Here is a 27,703-nt window from a genome sequence, read left to right as displayed (position 1 = left end):
CCCCAACATTTACTAATTGCATTAAATATTCCTCCAGTTAGTTTAATTTAAAATTTCAGTGTTTGGGGGGTGGTTGTGATTTGTTTGTTTGGGGGGTTTCTATTTTTTTTTTCTTTTATATGCATCCATATTTTCTTTTTCAGAGTTTATCTTGGTACACAAAATCCACCTCCCCTGACCCCTGAATATAAACTTGTTACAGATAACTATAAATATTCATAGAAAACCTACTGGTTTTCCAAATAATGTATTTACAATATTAGGATAAATTGATATATTATCTCATGAATTACCATGACTAAGATTCAGCACTGTCTTAAAATTACTTGAGGGATATAAAATTACTTTGAGGATATCTTCCTTAGAACATTAAGAATATCCTTAGAATACAGCAAAAAGCGCGTGCAAAATACATGGATATTGTTGCAAGACAATTTGCTGAAGGATGGTCAGGAAGAATTCTCCCATATTGTCATTTATTATAAACCAGAGTAAATTAGATTCAGTTTACAAGAAAAACAATCACCTTCAAAATTTAAAGGTCCAAATTTAAGAGCTGCAATGAAATATCCCTTCTGTAACCCATCTTTAATTTAGTCTGCAAAAGTAAAACTGAAAAAGAAAAAAAAAATAACTTTCTAATTAATTTTCATCACGATAACCATATACTATACTAAAGAGCAATCAAACTCTGTGAATCCTCTGTAAGTTATCATATTGTCAAGATACACCTCAACAAATCAATGCAAAATTATTTTACTTATGATTGTAAGGGATCCAAAAGAACAGTCTCTGGGGAAATTTTAATAGTCATAGAGATACTATATTAAGTCATTATTTACCCCTCATCTCATTCAAGATACCTTCTTTAGAAATATCAGAAGTATGCACAGATGCCATGATGCCTTCTTACAGTGTCTATTTCCATCCTGAAGATAAAACTATCCTAAATAAGCCAACATATCTTTCACCTCTAATCACACTAACTGGACTGAAAAATACATCTTAGCTATGGATCTTTCAGTTCAATCAGAAACTCAGCCTGAGCAGCCAATGACCAGTGATAATGCAAGGGAAGTTACACGAATCCCTTTGCAGAAGAATACAAAAATGCTTTTCAAGTCCAAAGGGGACGGGACCATATCATTTAGCAGCCAACTACACTGTTACCCGTGTCACAGTAGCTGGCGCACTCTAAGAACGAACATACACCAACAATTATATGAGACCCACTGGTGGCATACACAGGATTTCTGACTACCAAAAAAACCCCCACAAACCTGGAAAACATGTTTACATAAAATCATGTATAATCTTCTAACTACAGAAGGTAATCTCATCTACTGCCTGCTCAAAGCAGGGTTAACTTCAGCAAGGTTGTTCCAGTCCTTGTACAAATTCTTCAAGCACACAAATTCCTGAGCATTCCCACTCACTCCAAGCCCCAACACTGAAATAAAAGTAGATAGTTGCATGCATTTCTACCACTACTTATTTGAAAAACAAACAAACAAACATGTGCTCCCTTCAGAGAATTATTAAATCTCTTTTTTGGAAATTACATTATTATTTTTCAGAAGTCTGAAAAGTGTATGTAAACCAAACCAATCTGCTTTTATTTATCAGCTTATTTTCAGTAGTCTTCATGAGAATCTGCAAATCCATACATCGCTTTCAAGCAGAAGGTGAAAAAAAAATGGTAAAACAGATGTGTAAAATTAAAAATAAAAATGCCTCTGCTTTGACCTAAGCCATCTGTATTTTCAAAAGAAATGTAAGTTCTGCTATTGCATTATTTTTTCAGTCAACTGACAACAAATAAAAATACTCGATCTTTAACAGAAAGGATCACTTTTCTTATTTGATTCAAAATACTCTTTTACTTTCTATTCTAGTCTGGTCCTCAACAAAGCATAATTCCTTCTTCCTGCTCAGGGTTGTAATTATGTCTTCATTAGTTCTGAAATGCAGTACAGTAGGAATCTGTTGATTTTTTGGCAGCATAGGCATACTAAATAAGAATAACCAGATGCTGCTTACATCACTTTCAGATACAGACAAATTAAAGGCAAAACAAAACCCAATGCACAGGTGTTCATGCAAGCAATAAATTCTGAGTTCCCACACTATTTGGCTCTCTGTCGTAAGGGTACTCTACTTTGGGTCCCAAAAGGAACATTGTGTGTTCACAGATCACAGCTACTTCATGCCCTTAGATGTATATACCAAATACAAATTATGCAGATAAAACTCTGTAACCATCTGGTCATCTAAAGCATTTCACATAAATTCTAAGTGACCTATTTGTTGGTATACAGAATGTTTCCCAGTCTGAGTTTTGTACTTCCTTTTTGTTGTATTTTGATTGAAAGTTAAGGATGGCAGTTTGCAGAACACCAGGATATGTTGTTCTTTTGTTTGCATGCCAACAGGTGCATGAACAGCCATTAAGTAGGCTGGTGCTAAGAAGTGCACAATAGCATACTGCTTAGTTATGCTCTAGAAATCAGTGGAATTACCAAGGAGGAAAACAAACTGAAATTCATATGAGAAATGAGATGAGTTGTCACTTGCAGGAATGCCTAATTGTTAATGAAAAATTATACTCCATTTTCAGCCATTCTTCCAGTTTATGACTTACTAAAACAATAGTCACTTCCTGCTCTGGGACTAAAACAGTTCCTGGTCCTTCTCATTCCAGGTTTGTTTGTGTGTTTGTGGTTCTTCTTGAGAGAAAAAGAGAAGGGCAGATCAAGGAAATCCATTACTGTAGTATTTTAAAGTGGTATTCACCACCATTTTTGCTCTCTGGGCTCTTCAAATACTAAGTTCCTAATTATGGTCTTTCTTGAAGAAAAATTTTTCTGCTTTTATGACTTTATTCTTAAAGGAAAATAATAGTTGAGAAAGTATATGCTTAGGATTTCAGTTTAAAAAAAAAAACACAAAACAAAACCAACACTACCCAAAGTTAGATACATAAGATTCGCATGCTTTTTTCTTGAGGGAAGTACAAAGTGCAACTAGTGAGATAAGCAAGTAAGAAGCATATAATAAACTTAGATTAGACTACTTCCAATATTGTAGTATTAAGAAATATTGATGTTTGAATAGTGACAATCTGAATACTCATTTTTCATTTTTGTGAGCGCTATACCTAGCACTAACTTACATAACTTGAAAAGCAAACAGTTTAATACGTTAAATCATGTGCACTAGAAAGAGGATCTCAAACATCCATGCATTTGTAACACAGACCTGAAATACAAGGTCTCTACAGATAGCCTTGTGACAACCTACAGAATGATACCACGTACAGCAGCTTGGGTCAAGCCTCATAGTTTTTGCGTACTTAATTCAAGCCCTTTAGCAGAAACTTATTGCATGTATTTCCAGTACTCTGTACCACAGGAACTAAATATCATTCAAAGCAATTCTAAAAATACACCTCAACTGTTATGTACTTTTAGGAAGAGTACTGTGTTTTCACAGTTGTAACCAGCAGATTCTACATTAAAAAAATGTTACTGAGCAGCAGTGTAGGTATATGTGTACAAATAACCCAAAGGGAAGTCTCTTGGTCACCCATGCAGCTATATTATGATGAGAAACAAGATCCTAACTTCCACTATATGCATGCTTCCTGGACCTGACAGGAATCATTTGGCCCTATCCAATCACTTGCTATTGCTGCCCTCTTGAAAGAAAAGTGAAGAGCACTGGCAAAGGATATGATGTGTGAATGTAGAGGAAAGTCTTGTATCGTTACCTTTACAATCAAGCAGCTAGCACGTACCAATGATTGGATAGATTGCACAATACTGAAGCATCTGCTCAGAAAACAAATTATTTTCCCAGAGAGCTAGTTAAATGAAAATGCAAGAATACCTTAACTAAATTATATACTCAGAGCCAAAGGTTAGAATTTTCACAGTGTATCAAATTTCAAATATTGCTTTTTATCAGAAAGTCTGAATCCAACTCCTACAAAATTTAATAGAACTTATTTTATCTGGCTTTGACTCTAGTTCTCAAGATAAGTATGGAACCAAGAACATCACAAGTAAGACCTTCAACCCTAAGTTCAAAACAGGACAAAAAAATATCGCTAACAGCAAAAACCAGCATTGTAACATTCTTCTCTATTCATTCAAAGTGACTAAGTAATTTGATGTTTGAGCACATTTTCCAGGCAAAGATAAGCACATAAAAATTACAAGTAACTACTTTAATGAAAATACCAAAGGGCATTACAAATATAAGAAATGTTATTTATTACTTAGCTTATATTTTCTACAGCAAATTTTAAAAAAAACAAACAAAACAAAACAAAACACGCACACAGCAGTAATTTCTGTCCATTATTGCAGTCAAATTTATTTTTCCTCTTCTAATTCTCTTGAATTAAATGTCAGGCAAATCATGAAAGCTTCGACTCCAGATATTTTCTCGAGCATCGTCAACTACAGATACCTGAAACTGCCTAGTTTCTCATTTTCTATAAGTAACTTCAGAATAACTGATCCTCTCAATATTACCATACGTTTTAGTGAAGCAATTTAGCTACCTTCCCCTACAAACACACCAGCAGACACTGAAAGCGATGACAAAACACAGGTAGCAGAGCCCTGGAGCACTCTGCTACAACAGATACAGTAACACCTTGTCCCTTGAGAGCAAGGGACACGGGAATTGCAGCAGGGATTAACATGAGAAACAAACAATGGTTATTATAAATGTTTAAAGATTAAGGTTGTGAGCATCGTTTCGCTGTGCACAGTCTATTACTGAACCAACATAATTATTAATGAATTCATCTGTAATGTGTATCAATCATATTTTAAAATGTTTCAAAAAAGAAAAGTACATCAAAGAGAGTGTGACACTTAAATGTCTTGTCTAACTCAGTAGGCACTGTCTCCTGTTGAATATAACATCTGGATATACATTTCATATGCAGGGTGAAATATATTTTTAAATCCATATTTGATTAAGAAAGAGAAAAATTAGTAATGCTACTCATATGCTGCAGTAGCTTGAATGGTTATAAAGAACTGTCTAAGGAGGAGAGTCTGTCATTAATTTCCTTACAAAAGTTATTATCTTTTAAGGAAAGTATTTCTTGGGTAGTGTCCTTCCAAAACCACATAATTCAACCATTTGTGCAAGCTGAACACTAATCTACAAATATATGAGAAATCTGTATGTTTTTGTTACTGGCACACTACCACAACGCCAGGATAACCTGCATTCCAAGCTCAAACCCCACAGCCTTCATTAACCTTTATGCAAAGGAACAACCAGTCTGATGACACCAGCAAATGTAAGAGAAGAGGTGCTAGGAAACATTTGCACTAGCACTGCTAAAGTACTAAAGCAGAAACCTGTACTACGGTCCAAAATCACCAACGTTTGCCATTATAATTCCACGTCACAGACAGACTGACAGATCTCAGTATACATGTCATTTTACACATATCAAGGAAGATGGAAATAATAACTTTAACTTCTTGAAAACTAAACTAGTCTGAATTAAATAAGTACACAGTAATAAACCACAACAGTTGTTAGTTTGGTTGATACTGAAAGTATAAGTAAACTATTATTTTATCTCTAAGAAAATGTGAAATCAAATGAGGTAAACTAACCTTAAGTAATGGAAACCAATGTTAACATTACTGTTTGAAATTTAAATGGAAACTTTAGAAATAATAATTATATTTAACTTATATGCAGTATTCCTTACAGGATCTAAATGGTGTTAACAGTTTATCTATACAAAACCTGAACTGATTCACTCCTCATCTGTCAGATTTGGGAACAGACAAGATGCTATTTGGAGGGCAAACCCAAAAGCACTACTTTTCACAGTTTGACTGCTTTAATAGCCACATGCTCCAAAGTTTCTTTTTCAATTGTCTTCCGCTTTGGAACATTTATGGATACAACACGATAGGGATATTTTTCCTTTTAACTCTCGCGAAAAAAAAAGAGTTTATTTCTCAGATGCGCTCTATGTTTTGTCTTGGCAGTTTAAGAGTGATCATTGGTAAATGGTTAGGACAGCAATTCTAGAATCACTTATTTTCTTATTCCATTTTTTGGAACTGACACTACAATAACTGTATTTGCCCACTGAATATTTTGAATTGCAACACTCTTTAATTAATCAGAATAAGAAAGTGGTTAAAAAATCTTCTTCTTTAACATAACTGTAATTAGCCATAACTTCAAGTAAAATTGACATACACTCTAATAAAATATTGACTGAGACTGTTACAGATGTTGCAGTAATGCTGTGACATTAACATTTTTTAGTCTTCTATATTGTAGTACTTCCCCTTTTAATAATGTCCACAGTCAAATGAAATCTGCAATATTTATCTTTAATATTTTAACTGTATGTCAGGCAATGATAAAACATCATTAATAAAGTAACAACTGCAGAACTTCCTTATTTTCCTCTCACCTGCAGTACTCAAAACCACATCACAGCCTAACAAGAAATGGAACTCATTGAAAACCCATACTTCTTTCAGTGTTGTAAACTGAATACAATTGAACAACTAGTTCTGCAGGTGTTTCAAGTTTAAAGGATGCTCTGTTTTACAGGTGTGGCCTCACTACCAGAGAGAAGTATAAAAATGACATACAAGCAGCATTTGTCATCCTATCTATAATCTGACACTAATACCTATACAATCAGACAGAGCCTATTCTGTTCCATTACAGGCAGATGTGATAGAACCAATTCCTCCCGGAACATACAAATATACAGGATACATTTTAGTATCTTCAGACAAAACATAAGTTGCATTTATTCCTTCTGTCATCAAGTATTGCCTTGCCATTTTCCATTAACATGGGGAAACAAACAAACAAATAGCCCAGCTACGTATGTCACTATTAACCTACCTAATTTGCTGCATCCTGAACAATTACTATTTATACGCAGGTTTCATCATGAAGCCTTGAATCAGGTAATTCCTATTGTCTTAGTTAAGTACAGAAGGTAAGAAAAAAATAATTTACTAGCATATACCACGTAATACTTCCAAAACCATGAAAATTCTGATATTTTGAAGGTGCTATATATAACAAACTACTACACACAAACTAGGTGCTGTTGTACTTCACTTTAGCAGTCTATTAACTTTTTTCTATTATCTGCATTATCTAAGTTACAACTAATATTCTCACTTCTGAGTCTAACCTATTCAATCACCATAGCTGTTTCCAACTTGACACTGCTACTAAATCACAAGTTATCAATTCACAACAGTGATGTTTTATGAAAATACATTACAAACTCTCATCTTTCCTATTCTCATATGTAAACATAATCCCAAATCACCATATAATAATACGCTGTACAGGAACCATTTGTGGTATCATCATCAGGGATTGCAGCATTAGGTAAGAAAAAAACAGCCGACTAATCCGAGCGAGGATTTTATTTTCCTGCAAATATTCCTTATTACAATACACAATTTACAAAACCCAAACTGTATTCTCCCTACTTTTTAAAATTTTATAAAATTCTCCAGAAAGCATTAAATGTTTTTTCCCCTTCACAGTCCTTAAAATGATGCTTCTGTGAAAAATAAAGGCATCAGCAGGTACTGGGTCTTTTTTCTTCTTTTTTAAAAAAGTTGACAGTAAAGAAAACAAAAAGAGTACTTGTCTTCCTAAAAATGTCTTTATATAAAATTTCATCTTTTATCCATGCATGTAAATATGGTTCTTGGAAAGATATGGAACAGCTTGTAACATATAGATAAACTTCTATTTTTCAGACACTGTAAAACTTACTGTTCTTGGTAGCTTTTGAAAGTTCCTAAAAAATTAGATAAATGGTTGCTTATTTATAGACCACCAACTCCAAGCATGTCTAGAACTGTGAGGAGGGCTTCAAGTGATTTAAAAAACAAACAAACACATATGAATGCTAAATTGGGTTACTAACTCTGACATTTCCTAAATTCTGTAGGTTTGTGATTGGTGGGGGGCGTTTGTTTGGGTGGTTTTGCTGTGGGGTGCTTTTGGTTGCTTGCCTTTTTGAAATGGAAAATCCTGTTTCTTAAAAAGAAATAAGAAAATTGTGAAGTAATGCACTATTAATTTTTCCAACAGCCCAATAGTACTAGAGCTTAAAAGGTAGTAAGTTATCATTCCAAACAAGGGTCTTGAGCTCTTAATACAAATGAGGGACAAGAGAAGTCTACTTCCTTCACCCCCTTGTCAAAAGATGGGGAACTTCCACTGTGTTTATTCCACTTCCTGTGTTTAAAAAGGAAAAGGGAAAATGGGTGCAATTGCAAAAATTTCAGAACAGGAAGGTCTTCAGAAAACCCAAACTGTTCTTTACCCACTAATGCTACTCCTGAGCCCCTAAAGGAACTTGCATATCATCCTGGATACAGCATATGTTACTCTTTGCTCTTTGACTGTGACATAGGTGATATGCACATGTTTAGTTATCATTTCAACACTGTCAAATTAACCTGACAAAAGCAAATAATGAGAAAAGGAAAACACAATTTGAACTACCTAAAATGCAGACAAATGAGAATGTAACAATGTGACAAAAGGAAGGCTCTTCTCTAAATACAGGGCCTTGATCTTGCCAAATTGTAGTAGTCTGCTATAGCCAAAAGTAGTTCTGGAAATTTAAGCCTGAAAATTACCAGAATGGAATAGGTAAGTAAGGAACTTCTAGCAGCTCTTCTACTAGGTTAAATGTAAACCAACTTACCTCTATCCACAGTCACAAATAATTAAAGCAAAAACTCAGAACAAGAATCCTTATCTTTTTGAGTAAAATTATATACGTTTTTGTAACAATGGAAAGTTTTCCATAGCTACATGAGATTATTTTACCTGGAAGATAATTGTCTCAAAAAATTCCAGAGCTTAAGGGTTTTCTTCAAACGCAAAGATTTTACCTCCAACCCATTTGACAAAGAATATCACTGTAAGAGCCACTCTTAACAGAACTGGACTACCATAAAATTCTATTATGTTAAACACTATCTGCAAATAGTAATGCATTTAACTATATGATTCACTTCAGAGATGTCTGTATTACTCCAACACAATGCGTATTTAAAAAAATACTTTCTACAAATATTTTTTGATCTAAGGCTGTAAAACCTTATTACATGTTTAATGTTTTGTAGTAACTGCATATTCAGAACTATTTCTTTACTAGAATTAAATCTGATTTATACAGTGTATATTCAGTATGTAGCCTAGCTCTCGAATGTACAATAGCAATACAAGCACATTTTAGATTGATCAAAATTGTTATTAGGTAGATTTACCAGACCACACACCTTACATAAAATGCAACATGCTGAAAAACCCTGAAACCAGAGAACCCTGGTGCCATTCATTGTCCCATTCAGAGAATATCCCTAATTTAAAAATCTATGGGAAGTAGCATTACTCACTGACTTCAGAAAAAAACACATATACATTACTAGTCTTTGAGGACCAGGAAAAACATCACTACATAGAGGCCTGTGTCTCCGTTCAAACAATATGCAGACACCGTCAGCCTTATACTAGCTATAAATATGTTTCTACTGTTAGAAAAAGTATCCTGCCCACTGTTTCTGTAGCAAAGTAATGGATTCCTCTCGTTCATGAACAACATGTATTAAAAACAGGCCAACAGTGAGACACTTTAATTACAGGTTAAACATCTTACTTATTTTTGAGATCACTATTCAAGATAAAGCTTAAAAGTTACATTGTAGTAAATAAACCATTTTAGAATGGAAAAAGGAAAGTAGATTTGTATGTATAACAGTACTTTTTACTCCAGTGCTGAAGGGAATAAATACACAAAGCCTAGAACCTCTAGGCAAGGTTATGCAACAGGTAAAAAGAAAACTACATCATGAGGGAGGCCTCAACATATATAGAGAAGCAGGACACTGAGAAGGGCAAGTCTGAGAAAAATCAGAGGAAAAGAGCCTACTAAATTTGATGATAACTGTATCCCTTATTAGTCAAGACACTAGCATTTAGGCTTTAATTTATCCACAGAAAAATACAACTACTACCATGAACAAAGGAAGTTCCTAATTATAATCTAAATTTCCAAAACACTTTAACATAGTGACACAGGAGATACTAAACTTTTCTCCAAGCTGAGAAAATGTTCCTTTGTGAGAAAAGAGTTGTGGATTGATACTTCTAAGACAGATACTCAGAGACAGAAAATGAGACCCAGCTAGCCCATAATTAAGTTCTTCCATTGATAAAGTAGTCATCTGCAAAGTAATTTCCTTTTCATTAAAGGATTTTCCAAAAACCTTTAAGTAATACTTCCCAGGTATGAGATATTACATTTTCTATACAACAAATATTTATCATAAATAACATTTTATTAAAGCCAAAACAAGCCTGCAACCTTCACAGTGAGAACTACAGTACATGAAAATGAAATGCTTTCAACCAAATGCTTTTCATAAGGTGTTCTTACAAAAAATCTTGCCAATTGTAGGGTAGGTCAGTTTCACACACTGCATTGCATTACTGAGTATGAGTAATGAGTAATTTTCTAATGTTAAGATACATCTGTTTTGCCACGATAGTAGAAATAATTGCAGCAGCAGTTCTCAAACTTTTAGTTAGGCAACTTTATCAGTTCAGACTAGGACTGCTTCTCCATCAATAACTTGCCAATGACAGGTCAATATATACACAACTAAAACCAGATTATAATGTGACTCCACCCACTGACTGCATTTCAACTCTGATTATTAAGAAAAGTAGAGTGCTATAGAGGCTATTCCAAAACGCAGCTGATAATTTGTTTCAAAATTCTGAAGCATTAATACGGTACAAGAAAAAGAGGTAGAAAACCAATGACTTGCACAAAAATATGTGACTTGCTCAATAACATGTTAGTGATAAAAATGACACCTTTTCTTTTGTTTTGAGACAAAGGTTAAGAGGGAAAACTCAGGGTTCTATAGATTTCACACTTCGATCAACATTTATTTCTCTGTTTATATTGTGGTCTGTGTATTTTTTGACTTCCAAATTAACACGTACATTAACACTGGAACATGACTGCACAGAAAGATATATGAAGATTCAGATACAAAAGGAACAACGATAAAATCAATCACATTCAGCAAAGTAAGTACTGTTGTTCATTGACTTCATCCTGCAGAAACATACTTCCATGGGATCTTCTCCCTCTAACAGAAGATGTTCTTGTCTTGTATGGCAGGAGCTGGATTACTGCCAAGAACCACAGTTGTGGTGTCTGAACTGATCAGCACTTAAAATTTAAGAAAGGTCCTTAACTGTAACATTTTGCACTTTAAAGTAAAATGAACAGAAAATTTTAAGAACTTTTTTTAATAATACCATCTGAATTACTTTTAAAAATGAGAACAAAACCAAATCCCCCCAAAAAAACACCACAAAGTTGATTATAAGGAAATACAAAACATTACGTAAGTAATGCCTCAAATATCCTACTGGATGGCTCCTGGAATTTATCATCATCTTTTCAGGAATTTTAGTTGCCACTGTGAGAGTTATCAAACTATCGTAGTTAAGCCTTGGCAGAATTTAATTTTACAGTATTTGTTTTCAAATGCCTCTCCATTCCCTCTCTGACAAAACACTGAAATCTGTACTGAGGATCCTCTTGATCCCTTACTGATGGTATCTTGCAAAACTTCCTAACCATGCAGCATTTTACACTTGCTTTCTTATACCCTGTCTTCAACTTCATCAATTTTACATTGTGCGTAATCTCTTGTGTAATTGTTAAGTTCATGTTATTTGTTCTCTCTTCATCCAATATCCTTGTGGTACCATCATGATTTTGTTTGATTACGTATCATGATTACATAAGAATTTCCCACGGTTAAGGGAAATGTTTTCAAGCCTAATTCAGTTTCTTCAATACTCATTTTAGTCATCTCAACACTTACAGCTTTTGGTATCATTCTTTGATGAATGATAGTAGTTTACTTTCCATACTGCATTAATCTGTCTCCTTAATCTTTTTTTTTTTTGCATATAAAATCCATACATACACAAATGTTCTGCATGACAACCTGAGACTATGAAAGCTCTCACCACCAAAACCCTAAAAGCAGAGCTCATACCGCTACTGGAAGGCAACACCAGCAGCACAGCGGCTACTCAAGGGACAGCAGGACTGTCTGCTTGAAAATGGATACCACAAGCTGCTATGTAAGATAACAGCCATAATTTCTGATGCACATAAGCAAGCAAGAATGATGACCTATGCTCTTTTTCCACTCTCCTCTATGTACTGAGGTATGGCAAGAGGTAGGGAAAGGAGATACACACTCCCTTTAAAGAATGTGTTGTTTTTATTCTCTGGAGACATTGGTGAGGCTGACAGCTCAAAAAACAGTAGCAATAAGCACTACTGTAAAATATAAATTGACATTATCTTAATTCAATTTTTTAAAAAATCTAAAAAATATCTATTTGATAGCAAAAGCAATTTCAGACATAGAAGAAACAAAAACTAGGAATCTGCATAATAGTATCTGTGTAACATGGTAGAAATTGCAGAGTTGCATGAAAGGTACAACTTGTTGACATTTTTGACTAGTTGACTTGCCATATATCCAACAATTATTTTGATCAGAACAACTTACACTCTGTAACTTAGAACAGTCATTTTACACACTCTCCTTACAGTATCCTCATTTGAAAAGTTCTCACTCGAAATTACAGAAGCCTAAAGCCCAGGATGAACAAGCTTTATACCACATAGTCAAAAACTGTGAAAAGGAAACAGTACTTCTCACCTACCCAAACTTCTAAGATCCAAACTTATGTCTCTAAATCTTTCTGTTTGTAGGTCTAAAAAAAATTCTGAGAATTATTGAAAGTTTGTTCCATTACATCTTTTCATCTCTTGTTGAAAATTCACTTTTAACACTGATGTAATTTAGATGTGGGACAGAAAAGTCCATGCAACCTGTCCCAAACTTAAGCTGACATCCACTCTTGTACATGATAAATATATATAATATGTAATAAAATTTATGTATTTCTTCTATCACCAACATACAAAGAATTCATGAACATCCATTTTCTCAAAATGACACCAGCACTAGAGGAAACTTTTACTGTTCCACAACTATATCCTTCTCAGCTTTCTTAAATGCAGCAATGTCCATGAAGAAACATTTTCCAAGATCTTTCTCCCTGCAAGCTCTATCAGCAAGAGATAAAAATACTTTATTTTATTATATGCAATTTTATGCCTTTATGATATTTTAATATAAGGATAAAAGTAACAATAATTGTGATGATGACTTTTTTTTTTAAACTGAAATGAAAATGGTAAATTCAGTGTTAATGAAAACTATAAACTAACAGGACAGGAATTAATTCTGTTCATGCAGCACTGGTAGTGTAAGCAGAGATGCAGAAGAACCACTATCTTTGTATCAGTAAATCAGACTTCTAATGTAGAAAGCAGATGCTACAACTCAAGTAAAAGACCACTTGGCACATTACAAATAATGACAGCCTTCACTCAATAGTAACCCAGCATCTGGGCTACAAGTCAATTGCTATCTAGTGACCAATTCAAATGAAGGAACTAGCCATTAAAGACTAACCTACCAGCATTTGATTATAGAACCCTTCCTTTTCCTTCTACAGCATCTACCCAATCAACCATTCCTGGATTCTCTGGAGTGTTCTCTCCACTAATATTCCCACACTTCTGTCTCCTTATCCAGTGCACAAATACATCCAGCTCACTCTATATTCACATTCCTTTCCTTTGTAATTCAGGTATCTATGCTGTCTTCTCTCTCTCTCTCACTGAAATATCTATAAAGACCTTGTCTTCCCTCTTCTTGGGCCTACAAGTGACTGAGAAGCAGACTGTGCTACCTGGATGAACCGCATGTGCCTCCCAGCTGGGTAGCTGACCACTCCGTGCAAGCGCATTCTGCAAGGCTAACAACCTAGCAGTACACACACACCTTACAGACTCCAAGTTGCATATTTCAATCAAATGTCTCTCTGGTCAGCTGTGCATATTCCTGATGTGCAGCTGCCAGGTCAAGAATTACATGAAGTCTCTGAAGCCACAAACCACAGAAAATGGAGATGATCAAAAAGCCTTAAGGAAAGGCACAGTCCAGACAGCTGATTATAGCTGGTGGTCTTCTGTATCAGACTCCTGTATAATGCATACTTTAAAATTTCATCTAATAGGGTAATCAGATCAGTATCATGCATTTGTATGTTGCTGTATGTTATGTGAACAATCACATCTATGTTCTGTCTACTTCAGTAACTTTCCATTATAATGTCCACAACATAAAAAAGGTTTTAATCCTGTTTATTTTGATCTTGTGAGTACTGTAAGTTGGTAATACAGCTCACGGTATACTTGTGAAATTATAATAAAAAATTAGTAAATGCTTTGATGAGTTTCTGAAAACAAGAAATACTAGCATTTTTTGTTTCCCTTACCTAGATCATCAAACAGCCCTATCCCAAAAAAAAAAAAAAAAAAAAAAAGAAAAAGAAAAAAAAAAAAAAAAAAGGCTTAAGTTAATTTACCAATATGAAAACCAAATCCTGTTGCTTTCATAAACTCTTTAAAAAGAAAACCACCACCAAGCCTGGAGTCTGCAGATTTTGCTTACATGCAAAGACCTCCTGAAGACAACAAACAAAACGAAGGTTAACACATATTTTGTTATCTTGCATTTTGAATATATCTTCATTGCCTTCACTGTTTAGTTTTTGTCCTTACTAAAGCAGGCATATTTTGTACACATTTTGCACATGGTCCAGATCTTAACACACTATAAGACTGACACAGGATGTCACCGATTTCAGCCCAACTCTGAAGAGGGATGAGATTCTCCCTAAGCAGATGTTAAGAGCATTTCACATGGGCATAAGTCCACAAATGCAGCTCTTGCAGCAGTCCTAAAAAGTATCAAGTCACCATAAAAACAACAGAGTATTTTTGCATTCTACCAGGCACATAAATGTATGGACAATCATAATTTTAAACTGCATCATATATAAATAACCATACAGAAATACACAGTATATGTAAGGAAACTGGGTGTTTGCTTACAGTTATATACTGAGTACTAAATTAATTTAAAGTAACTTTTTTTTTTGATCTTAAGAAGCACTTTCTTCAAAGCTGGACTGTTAAAATGCAGTTAAACTGCTTAAGATAATGGAATTACTACAGAAAAATGGGGTTTGTGTAAACATAACTAGAAAAAAAAGTTGTATTCATCTGTTACAGAAAACATCTTTCTAGGGATGTACCAATATGTCAGTAATAATGGCACATGACTGTAGGACATGCTAATGAAACAATACTAAATGTGACAAAGTCACTGTCACCAAGTATTGTATTTTGATTTTCTAACCTTTTACACCTGTACTATGATTCCACTGCATCGACTAACATAATACTTTCCTAATAAATAACTTCATCTTATATAGAGAAGCACAAGGCATTAAACAGGATACGAGTTTAGGTAGTTTAAAATAAATAAAGCACTCAGAAGTATTTGAAAAGTCAAAATGGTTAAAGTATTCCAAATATTTAGGGACCTCTATATTATTCAAATCCAAGTAAGCACAGTAATTAACTACAGGAGTCAGCCTTTGCACACAATTGTGCTCAAAATCAAAATTTTCACTAAAAAAATTTACTATATTTGCATACCTTAGACTTACAACAATTAGTTTGGAAGAATAAGTGAAATGCGCATCAGTGCTGCAATGCCTGACTGGGTCTGCAGAGTACCTGAAAGTGCATTCTTCAGGTGTGTGAAATACTTTTTAGATATTCATCTGGATTTTGTGAGTTCTGCATGTCCACAGCTGCAGACACCAGGTTCCATGGAATCTATTATCCTTTTACTGTAAAAATCAGTATTTTACTGTTGCTAGGCACCTGACATTTAGTGCTTTGGCCTCTTGCCCTTTTACCTGCATACACCTTTTCTTTCCTTCAGTTTTCTTCACAATTAGAAATTCATTCAATTACAGTAAATATTCCATGTGCAGTCAATGGGTACAGACATCAGGGGTCACAGAACAGATGACGAATTCCAGCTTGTAGTCAAAGATTAAGAAGATGATAATTAGCGGAGAATGAGAAACAAAAATACCTGTGAGCTAGGCAGACAGCATGAACAGTAGGGCAACAGCAAATTCCTTCCTCTCAGCCCACAAGCAAAGGAAAGGGTTTCTGAATTGGCCCGTAAGGGCAAGACCATGGATGCCAGTACAGCAAGGAAAAGATGGTCAGAAAGCACACTCAAAACCTCCCGAGAAATAACTAATATTTAAATTAATCAATTACTATGTTGTACAATGAGATAGAACGCTGTGAGAAAATACATGAGAAGGGAAAAAACAATCTCACAGTGATTACAAGTGATTAATACTGCCATGAAATTTATTCCCATTTACCACATAAACCACCAGGATCTATTATGAAGGATATTCTCTAGATACAATGTTAAGGTTATACATTCATACTTAAATTATGTCATTCCTAAATTTTTTCTTCAGGTAATAACTGTAGCATTATGTGAATATATACTGTTAGAAATGTGAATTTTCGTAGATTTTCACAGATGGTACTGAGGGGGAGAAAAGTGGCCAAGAAACAACTGTGTGACTTCCAGTGTTAAAATTCTGCTCTCCTCCCTAAAATTACACAGGACATATGCAAATTCTGTAACACCACACTGTTGACCTGGCCATTACCTAGATTCTACATCATTTAGTCAAAGTTGCTGGAACTCAGATATTCCTGAACAAAACAACCATGTAAGGAAAGACCTGTTACTAGGCTTATTTCCACAAGTTTTCTATTAATACAAATATACTTTAAAGCAAACAAACAAGCAAGCATATAAGTACAATTATACACCTATCTTATGCCATAATCATTGTTAACATACAGAACATGCTACATTTGCCCCCAAAGTAAATTGGTTTCATATAGCTTCAGGAAGTCCCTGGGATGTATCCCAAATTAAATGTTACATTAACACACTACTCTTCATAATACACATTGTTAGTACCCTTCACAGAACTTTAACATAGCTGATTAAAGTCAGTCACATGATTTGGTGATTTACAGAGCTGAGAATCTCTACACGTGGATTATCATGGAAGCATAGCAACCTTTGGACTGGAAGGCAGAGGCCAATCAGCAGACGTCACAGCACGTAACAATGGAGAAATGCATGCAGCACTAAGTATGACCCATCTAAACTTCACCAAACAAACACGTTAAAAGTCCATCTAACACTGTGAGAGAAAAGATATCTCTGAGAGACAGAATGAGTGTCATACTTTACAGGATTTGTATGGATTTTAGGCATCTACAGATTGACAAGTAACACTGTACATTATTCTGAAATAGACTCCTAATCTGAACAGCTGCTCCTCCCACAACAATAAAAAGGAAAATAGTATGAATACAGTTCACTCCTGCAGACAAACATATTCCAGTGCACCATTAAACAGCACCCCACTCTTACAACAGTATGCAGTCCCTCCTGTGGCATGGCTGGCTTGCTCCAGTTTATCTGAAGTTAATATAAATGCATGCGCATGCAGTTCAAAGATAGGAAAACAAAAAGAGAACTCAGTGTCACTACCCTGTTGCTGAAAATCTAATTCAAGACTGCTTAGACTTGAACTTGTTGCTCCAAGGAGACTGTATTTTAGATCTGATACCCAGCTCACTAATCTAGTGCCTCAGGCAAGGCGTAAGCTCACTATTCTGGGTACCATCTTGCTGTTTTATTATCCTTCCTTAAGATAAGCTTCTTTCTTTCAACCTTTCCTATATTTCTCTGCTTAGGTTTCCCAAGTTTATTTATTCCCTAAGGAATAAAGATTGTTCTTCTTCTCATCTATGCTATATTTTCTGCTTCTCAACACTGCAGAGGGCAAGCAAGCTTATGAATAGTTTTATTTTCCTCATATATTCCTAATTTAAATTCATTTTCAAATATTTAAGATATGACATAGAAGGATGAAGAGACACAATCCCTGCATTAAAGAGCTTACAGTCTCACACTTCTCTGTTAGACAGGCAAACAAACATCAGTATACCCACTTTATAAATATGAATAAAAAGATGGCAAATGATTTAACTATGGCCACTGAATAAATATGTATCAGATTGATAACCAGAAACAAAATCGTGTGATGGGATCTCTGGCCTATACCAAATTCTCTCTGTGAACTATGTCTTCTAATAATGTAGACTGGTACTACAGTTACTCCAAGTAGCCCCATTTGAACTTGCAAGACACCAATTTCAACAAGCATTTTAAAACAAAACACAGAAAAAAAAAATCACAAACACGCCATTTTCATAATCTGTTACACAGTTTTCAGCTTTCCTATTCACAGAATATAACATTACCCTGTTTTTTTTTAAAGTGTTTCTTTAGCTACTGATTAAAGAGGAATTTGAAAAATACGAGAAATAGTAATAGCATTATTTTATGGATGGTTTAACTAAGGCTCAGGAAGAAGAAATTTGCCTGTTAGAACTGGATTCCAGCATTATTTAAGGAAAAAAAAAAAAAAAAAAAAAAAAGCAAAGCCTTACTGTATTTGGATTCACTCCTATCTGACATGCATTCTCAAAGTAACAGTCTGAACCTCAGTGTACACTGAGTAGCTCATCTGTAAAACTTAACAAAGCATACTTCTTTCATTTCTGGGCAAAGTGGGGAAGCAGTTAGGAAAGGAAAAAAAAAAAGTATGGTGGTCTTATCTATTGGAAGTTTAACTGCAAATAAATAAGGTAATCAAAGCCTACTTACTCTAACAGAAAAAAAAAACACTCTTTCTTAGCTTAGGCTGACTCCACTTCACAAGAAAACACATATACATTCCTGATCTTGTTGCAATATGTTTACAATTTATTCAAACCTAAGACACTATCACTGCTATTAATAATTTTAAAGCATAAATAATTTTTGATAATTTCAGTTAAGGATTAGAAAATGGTCTTAAACATAAACTTTCCACTAATTATCAGAAGAGTCAGTAAGTCCTAAAATTAACTAAAGTGATTATAGTGTTGCCAGAAACTTGCTCTTTATAGGTTAGTAGTTCTGGCTTTAAAATTAAGAGATTCCACAGGTGCGGTCTGTAATATTACAGTAAAAGCCTACAGTTATGCAAGATTAAGGTTTTCATTGTAGAGTTATCCACAGATGGACAAAACCCGTAACATATCTGGTCCATGTAACTGCCAATCCTGATACCTGCTGCATGTGCAGTAGGACCTAAACCAGGCTAGATCTGAACGACCCATGGTGTGCGTTTCCTTCCTAGTCTGCTTGGCTTACTACAGGTATACAGGTTATCTTGCACTGCTGTCTGCTCTGAATTTTCTCTCTTAGTTTCATCTCAGCATACATGTTAACACAGTCTTTTATTCAAAACTATCTCCATTTAAAGCATTTAGGCCCTTCAAAAGGTTTGTAAGGTACCATTTCCTCTTCTCACTCAAAATATTAGTCGAATAAAACATACTTATTTCTCAAATCACTTTAAAATCAGCTAGTCCCTTCATCCTTCTTAACATTTTGTTGCTCTTCTCTAAACTTCTGCAAAGTTGCCCTACCTGTTGCAAAGGCTCTGAAAGCAAAACAGTACTCCAAATACAGTCACACAATCTCATACAAAAGCTCACTTCCCTTATTCAATGGCTTTGTGGATGCAACCTAAACTAATTCTGACTTTCACAAAGTCTATATATCATATTGCAAATTGAGGCCTGTCCTTCCTGTCAGAAGGATGCACAAATCCCTTTCATATGAAAGGGAGTTGGTGCACACAACTGACAGGATTATCAGGCCCATGGTATCACTTCTATCCCCTTTTCAGCAATACTGCTTTCCAGGTTATTCCCTCACAATGAATACCTGTTTTCAATTACTGTCCCTCAACTGTTTCAGCTTGCATTCTCCAAACTAAATCTCATTTGCACTTTCCTAATTTCTTTAGATAATCATTCCTTTTTCTGCCTCAACTTGTGTTTAACTCTTTCCACTATGATTTCCTGCTAACATCATGTGTACTATTCACCTTCCTGTAATCAATTCAGACATTAAATATGCCTAAAATGGCTAAACCTGTATTATTAAGTGCATATGTAAACACTGATGTTACTCTTTCAGCACCTAAAACTGCTGTGACTCACCAAATCTATTCTTTACACTTTGTTCTATTTTTATTTATGGTTCTTCAACCAATTTTTGCATTTAGATAACTATCAATATAGACTAGTAATTAATGAGATATTCTGAAATGTATCTGAATTTTAGAAAATTTGTAAAAGATTACTACAGCTACATTTTCTTCATCCACTGGGGCCTTGAACCTGCAACCAGATTTGGCAAGGAAGCCAGTCCTGTACTTCTCTACACTCACTGACCTGCATGCAGATGCTGCTGTAGCATCAAATCCTAATTTTAAACACTGTGCACAAATAACAAAGAAAACTATTGCAAAAAGTTTTTTTTTTTTTTTTAAATCCAAGCTGCTTATTATTTCCCTAATATTTCTGTCACTATTTTACTCAGAATTCCTTATATTTATCTAGTTCTTCAGCTCATGCCTCAAAAAAAAAAGCCCTTGTTTTATTATGTACAGTATTATTATTAAATTTCTTAGTGGCATCTTGAAAAGCAAATTACTTATATACATCTTCAGATCTCTCAAGAACTCTTCTTATTTGTTGTCAATACTTATTTGATTTTTAACTGCTTACAGTTTTTCAACCCAATATATCTCTCTATATACTTATATAATTTCAGGAAATTCAGAATAGTGGCTTGTTTGTATAGTAACTTTATACAACCTTTTCATTTATGAACTGATTTCTTTCCTTGACTAGAATCCCCTTCACTTCCCTAATACTTATGACGGCAAATTCTTATTCACCTTTAATTAGTATTAACTTGTTATTGCAGCCTTTGCCAGACACAACATACACCTGACCCCCACCTTCCAGAAATTCTCTGCAGAACTGAGACTTTTTTTACCCTCACATAATTTCTCAGAATGCAGATAAAGACCTTTTAAAAAACAACCTGATTTTAATTTGGCTAAGCATATCTCATTTGTGCATTTAGTTTACAAGGTCATTCACTTCCCAAGAATAGATGAAGACCCAACAGTGTATTGCTTATGCTCATATGAAAACCAACAGAACCTTACACTGACACATGAGGTCACATCAGGCAAATTCTTTGTAAGACTGTAAGCTAATCAATCACTGACATAAAAACCAGGCTACATTTCATGTCAACTTACTTTTCACCTACTGTGAGAACTGTATGGTTACCAACAAAAACTTAAAAATTCACATCACTGATGTTTACATTTATTACTCCATATTAAAATATTTTCATTGACATTATAAAATAATCTTTAGAGAAGGATTTAGAAGATGTTTTACTAATTCACCTCAATTTAAATGAAACTTCTAATTTGCCCTACATCCAAGGGAATTACACTCTGATGCTGTAGAGACTTAACAGAACTACATTAACAAGTACAGTCTATCAATGGTTATCGGCACTGTGGCTTTTGACTGCTCACTAAGAACCACAGCGCATAAATTACTTCACCTGTCAGACAGCTCAGAGCAAAACAGGCACAAAGTTTGAATGGTCTGGACTTTCCCTATTATAAATAACTTTATCCAGTGAGAGAGAAGAGAGGGCAGTACAAAGTAGATGAGATTGTCTGTCACTCATTCAAATAGCACCTATCCTAAAGCCTATCAGAATTATACCCAAAGTTTAAGCAAGTCCCATCCGTAATGAAGCATAACACACATTCCCAAAGACACCTAGCAAAATTCTACAACAGTGACAATTAAAAAGTTCTTTAAACAAAAAAGACACATCTCACGACTGCCTAGAAAAAACACAACCTGATGATTGTTTTGCAAAACATTCAGCTTGATCAAGCCAGTAGGACTACCGACATGACACATGTAATTCAACTTTAAATTATTGGCACAGTAATTGCAAGTCAAAATGACATTATTAGAAATAACACAGTAAAATGAGCAAATGGTTCATGTAGCTTGAGATCTTATCTCAGCAAACACGGTATGCCAGATGTTTCATAGAACGAAGTGACTTTCATCACAAACCATCATGACTCTAAATCTGAAAATGTGTTTATGTAGATGCACACCACTAAATCCCTCTGAATTCAACAGGGTCCCACACCTGCCACGCAGATGCCTCACTCTATGGGACACACAACATATGATTGGATAAAAATACACATACCAGTTGATAGGCCTCAATTTGAGTGTCTGTGTTTGCAAAGTCATTACAACAGTGAGGCCAAGAAAATAGTCATACTCAAGACTTGAGGAACGTTTATGTTCCAAAGGGTTATTGCTCAGCAATTCATAAAAATCTATCCTTATAAGAAACCTCAGGTTATGTTCTTCAACACAGATAAAGATTCTTCTCACAAAATTATCACAATAGCTTTCCCCCTCCTCCCCCCACTAGTAATAGTAACCAAATCCCCGCCTAAACCTTCTAGGTTAAAGCTAAACAAACGTTAACTCAGCAGAGATACATGTGTATATGCAGACCTGCTACTGCATGTGTGAGAAGGTGAACTCAGATAGGGAACAGTTCACATAAAACTTAGGTTATGTGAGAAGCAATATTGAGTAAAGCAGCTAATTTAGAAAAAAAAAAACACAGAGACACAAAAAAAATCCAAAACAAACAAACTCAACCAAATGCAAACTCACTAAAATGCAATCCACCCTAAAACCAACATCTTGACAGTTTATTTCAGAATGGCCTAAGTAAATCACAGATTATGATAAAACAAACATTTTTAAAGACTCTTCACCTTAACTGTTTATCAACTTTTTCTAAATTTCAAATACATAAAAAACGTTTCAATTATTTGTATCTAATAATTTATACATAATTTTAGCACCTGTACTTCAAATAACGTCAAAAGCAGCATGCTAGTACTAAAAATATTTTTGTATGTCTAATTCTAAATTGTAGTATCTGATTAAAAATTAATAGAAATTAGAAGGCCACATTAACATTAATTGTGTTAACTGTCACACCATATAAATACTTTCAAAATACAGATGAAAACACAAATGACATAGTGTAAAAAGCTAGTCCATTCAAACACTTACAAAACATGGAAATAAAAAAGGAAAGAATAAACCCCTAAACCCTACCACTTCACAAACTATACAGAAAATTGTAAATAATAGATTACATGGTCCAGCAGAGAAACTAAAAAAGAAAAAATGCTTTTTATAATCCCAATAAATCTTCAGCAACACTATCCCAATATTATGCGGCAGAGAAACAAAATAGAACTGGAAAAACAACAACAAAACCCCCACAACATCCTTCCACCCCTGCCTCCAAAAAAAGCCAAAACAAAACCAAAACACAACAACAACAAAACAACTGGACGCCAAAAAAAAAAAACAACACAGCAGAGAAGGACATCCTAAAGTGAGCTTCTCACTTCATTTCTAGGCCTGCTAGCAATTACAAACTTTGCCAAAGCTACCAAAAAATGTAATTCATTTTCTTAGTCTGAATCTTCAAGCAATCATATGTCACCATCGAAAAAAAAAAGAAAAATTCAGTAACTACAGATACCTGACTCAGGTTTCCAGACATCACTGTAACTCAATAACTGCTCCACTGTGCTATGAACTCTACAGCTTCAAGCTGGAAGTCAAACTAGGACAACCAATAGAAACTGCACCTGTACAATTACTGTATTTCCTAATTCAGAAGGCCAAACTAGACACAGATGAAGCCTGTGTGTACTCACACCATCAAAACAGTTCAAAAACCCATACATCTTTTGTACTTATTTGACACCCATATTATCATTAACTGCAACAACAACAAAAAAACCCATCATTTATACAGTTCAGAAACATAAAATTACATTCCCTAAGCAACATTCACAAAACTTTATTCTGAATTAAATTGTCTATGTAAAGCATCTAAAACCACGATATACACAATAATTTAAAAATCCTTCTCCTAAAGAATAATAACCAAAAGTTAATAAAATAGGAAAAAAATCTAGTAACTGAACAGTACCACACTCAGTAATTTAAAATATTCAGTATGAACTCCGTGCTAAAAATAACCTGCATCACAAAAAATAACCTGTACCACTCCAAGGAATGTAATCTTATTGTACAATACTACCAAAAAAAGTCTACTACTTTTCAAGTAATAGGTAAAAATATTTAGCTTTTGTACTCCAAAAGAAGAAATAATGGCTGCTGCCAGTAACTGAAAATATAATTTATCCAAAGCAGTCTTCCTGCAGATGTATTTTCATTCAATGTCTGATCCCACAGTAAACAAACTCACATGTATCAACATATTTTAGAGTTCAAAAAAAAAAAAGCTAAGTTTCTGTAACTACATTATCTCTTACTAAGAGCCCTTTAGTTCCATCGTTCTAAAACAATCATTAAAAATGGCTCTGTCATACATTGTTTATACACTCCAGATCCCTTCAAAGTTTAAGGCTTGCAGATGTAAAACACAAATAAAACAACTAGAAAACAGAATTACCTTTAACAGACCAGTATGGAATTACAAGTTCTTTCTGCTTTACCGCATTTTAAAAGAGCAGGGATACTTTTACTATTTCACACACTGAAACCCAAATATAAACCCACACTCAAAATACTACTGCAACAGCTTGATAGCACTCACCGCAAGTAATACTGTTTTAAAGCGAAGGCAGCGTTAGAACAACTTCTGGGAAAGTTAAACTCCTCTACAATTTCTCCCCACTGATTCTTCTCTGATACCTGTCAAAAACAACACACAGGCCGAGATACACAACGTACACATAAACATGTCGTTGACAGCGAACACCACAGAAAACCACAAGCTGCCATGAAGCAAATAGATAAATATATAAAAAGAAATAAACAAGAATGTACGTGGGATTTAGGTTTATATATTTTACTGACAGTCGGTATTATTTCCCCTTTGGAAATAATCTCGGTTTTCACCGATGTTTTACTGTATTTTGTATTTAATATATACGCTATTATTTGGGGGGGGAGAACGGCCGGGAGGGTAGGTATTGTTTTGGGGTTTGTTTTTGTTTTTACTGCCTGGACAATAACCAATCGGGAGTCCCTCTGTCGCCCCCTTTTAAATCCTAACGCGGTCCGTTAAAAACCCAAAGAAGTTTAAAAAAATGCGGGGAAGTGTTGGCGGGGGCGCCCCCTGGCCTGCGGGGCGCGGGGGCACCGGCCCAGGGGGTCCCCCCCCAGACAGATCCAGAGGCACAGAGAGGCCTTTCTTCTGAGGCCTACATTTCTGTCCCTAGCCTTGAAGCCTAAAGATGGCTATTTGATTACACACCGTCTTGGGTGCCCCTTTTGTTATTTTTCTCCGGGAAGGGCTCGAAGGGCAGCGCCCGGCCCCCCCCCGGCTGCGAGGATCGTTTCCTAGCCCATGCTCCGTGCCGATTATCGATGTTAAACATGCCCGCTAATTTTGAGTTGCACTAAAACTGCGCTCAGACTCTCTCCTCTGTCTCTCCCTCTGTGTGTGAGAGAGAGAGACACACAGAGCTGCCACCACAAGCGAAAAGAAACTGCTTCTCACCGACCGGAGCTCTCTGCTCCCGCCTCACCTTCTCCCTGGGAAGAGGGGCAGGGGAGAGGGGCTCCGGCGGAGGCGGGGGAGGCACGAGTAGGGTGTACGCCGTACCCCTGGATCTCCCTTCCTCGCTTCACCGACAAGGCCAAGCCACCAACCTGCCTATCTGCTCGCTTCCTCCTTCCACCCCCCCACCTTCTCTAACCGGCTTTAAATAGGACGGTTCCCGGCCACCCCGGCTCCCCCCGCCGCCCTCAGGGGTCAGAGGAGACTTTTGGGAAGAGGTTAGTGGGAGGGAAACCCAAATTAAAACTTCCACTCACCTTCCCAAATCCGCCTAAAGTGGTGACTCTGGTATAGAGAGCATGAAGATCCAGCTCCTTCCCACCCACCACGGGGATCTTCTTAAAAGGAGACCTGCCAAAGGAGATACACACAAAACACCACAACTTGTCAGCTCTGCCCCCTTTTCTCCCCTCGCCGAGGCTGCTGTGTCCTTCAGGGAAGGGGCTGGAAGTTGGATTTGGTCGGTTTAAAAGCCTCCCCCCCCCCCCCTCCCGTTCCATCTCCCCATTTTCCTCACCCTCTGCTGTGGTGAAACTGCCGCAGCTCGTCCAGGAAAGCGAGTCCCTTTCTCCGCTGGTCTGCGTGGTTTTTACCCGTCGAATTTGCCATTTTTGTATTAAAAAAGGTTCTCGTAAAAAAAAAAATCCAATTAAAAAAAAAAATCGGCCGACAACAACAACAATCCCCGGCTCCTCCTCGTCTTTAAGAGACCCAGGTGCCCGTGCTCGGCCGGGGATCAGCCATGGAGAGGGGCTTGTTTAAAAAAAAGTTTAAAAGGAATAAGGGAGCCCAGAGAGTGTGGTAATTGCGAGTCCTGTCTCCACACAACACACAGGCAAAGAGACAGGGAGGGAGGGAGAGAGGCACCTCTCAGTAATTCCTCCTCCCGCTGCTGCTGCCTCTCAGCACCACAAACCCAACCGATCCAGCCTGCACATGAGACTCAACATGGTGCTGCTGGATCACACAATGAATTGGGTTACTGTTGTGGTAGGGTGGGGGGGGGGGGGGAGCCGGAGTGAGGTATTGACAGTGTGTGTGTGTTACAGCCGCGGCTCCATGCGATCTCCCTCTCCCTCGCTCGCTCCCTCTCACACACACACACTGTACAGCTACGGCAGCGGCGGCGGCGGCGGTGGCGGCGGCAGCGGGATTCACTTCTCTTCTCTCTCAGACAAAAAGATCTGAGGCCGCCGTGCTTCTGCCTGGACGAGAGCGCAACACAGCGGACCCCGGAGGCCAGTCCTGGTACTGCAGAAGGCAGCTCTAAAGGCAAAAGCCAGCACAGCCCCAGCAAGCAGTTCCTGGCGGGGAACAATAGGCTCCTCTCGCCGCTAAGGGCTCATCTGCAATGTGCCGCAAACTTCACACAAAGCCGGGCGGAAAGAGGCGAGGGAGAAGGAGAAGAGGGGAGGAAAAAAACGGCTACTACCGGTTGTTCCGGGGATAGGGGCCGGGGAAAGGGCCCACCCTCGCTAGGCTTGTACCGATCGGCCTCTCTCCGCTGCTGACGGCGGGGAGGTGTGTGTAGGGGGGGGGAAGGGCAGGAAAGGTGGATTTACAAAGTGGGGCTGAATTTTTTTAATTGGATTAAACCTAACGCGCTGAGTTCAAGGGGAGAGAAAATAACAACTGAAGGGGGCACTGGCGGATTTGGACTTCTGAAAAACTTTCCGAGTCCCCCGGGCCTGAGATGTTTCCAAGGGCAGGAAGTCGCCTCGGATGGCACGAGCCGGGGGGGGGGGGGGGGTGGGGGGGTGGTGCTCGATGAGCCGTGGGGGGCAGGGGGAAACCCCCATTTCGAGACGTGAGGTATTTAAAACTCCCCCTAGGAGAATGCCCACGCAGGAGGTGCCCTAGAGAGGTTCGCCAGCAGGGGCCTCAGCTCTGCCTCCACGAATTTTGTTTTT

At 36.6% G+C, this 27,703-nt stretch overlaps 1 protein-coding gene across 1 annotated transcript in view; it reads right to left on the bottom strand.

Moving 5' to 3' along the window:
• Nucleotides 1-27,473, bottom strand: part of ARID2 (AT-rich interaction domain 2) — a 101,769-nt gene extending 74,296 nt beyond the window's left edge. Inside the window, exons 1-3 of the mRNA XM_064142226.1 lie at nucleotides 26,311-27,473; nucleotides 26,051-26,144; nucleotides 24,825-24,922 (exon numbers count right to left, since the gene is read on the bottom strand). Of these exons, the coding sequence (XP_063998296.1) occupies nucleotides 24,825-24,922; nucleotides 26,051-26,144; nucleotides 26,311-26,402 (284 nt within the window). The 5' untranslated portion in view covers nucleotides 26,403-27,473. The remainder of the gene's footprint in view (nucleotides 1-24,824; nucleotides 24,923-26,050; nucleotides 26,145-26,310) is intronic.
• Between the last annotated feature and the right edge of the window lie 230 nt (nucleotides 27,474-27,703).

This window comes from Pogoniulus pusillus, chromosome 4 (assembly GCF_015220805.1).
Source record: "Pogoniulus pusillus isolate bPogPus1 chromosome 4, bPogPus1.pri, whole genome shotgun sequence".
Lineage (NCBI taxonomy): Eukaryota > Metazoa > Chordata > Aves > Piciformes > Lybiidae > Pogoniulus > Pogoniulus pusillus.
The sequence above is the reverse complement of the archived record's forward strand: the minus strand, read 5'-3'. Positions and strand labels throughout refer to the sequence as shown.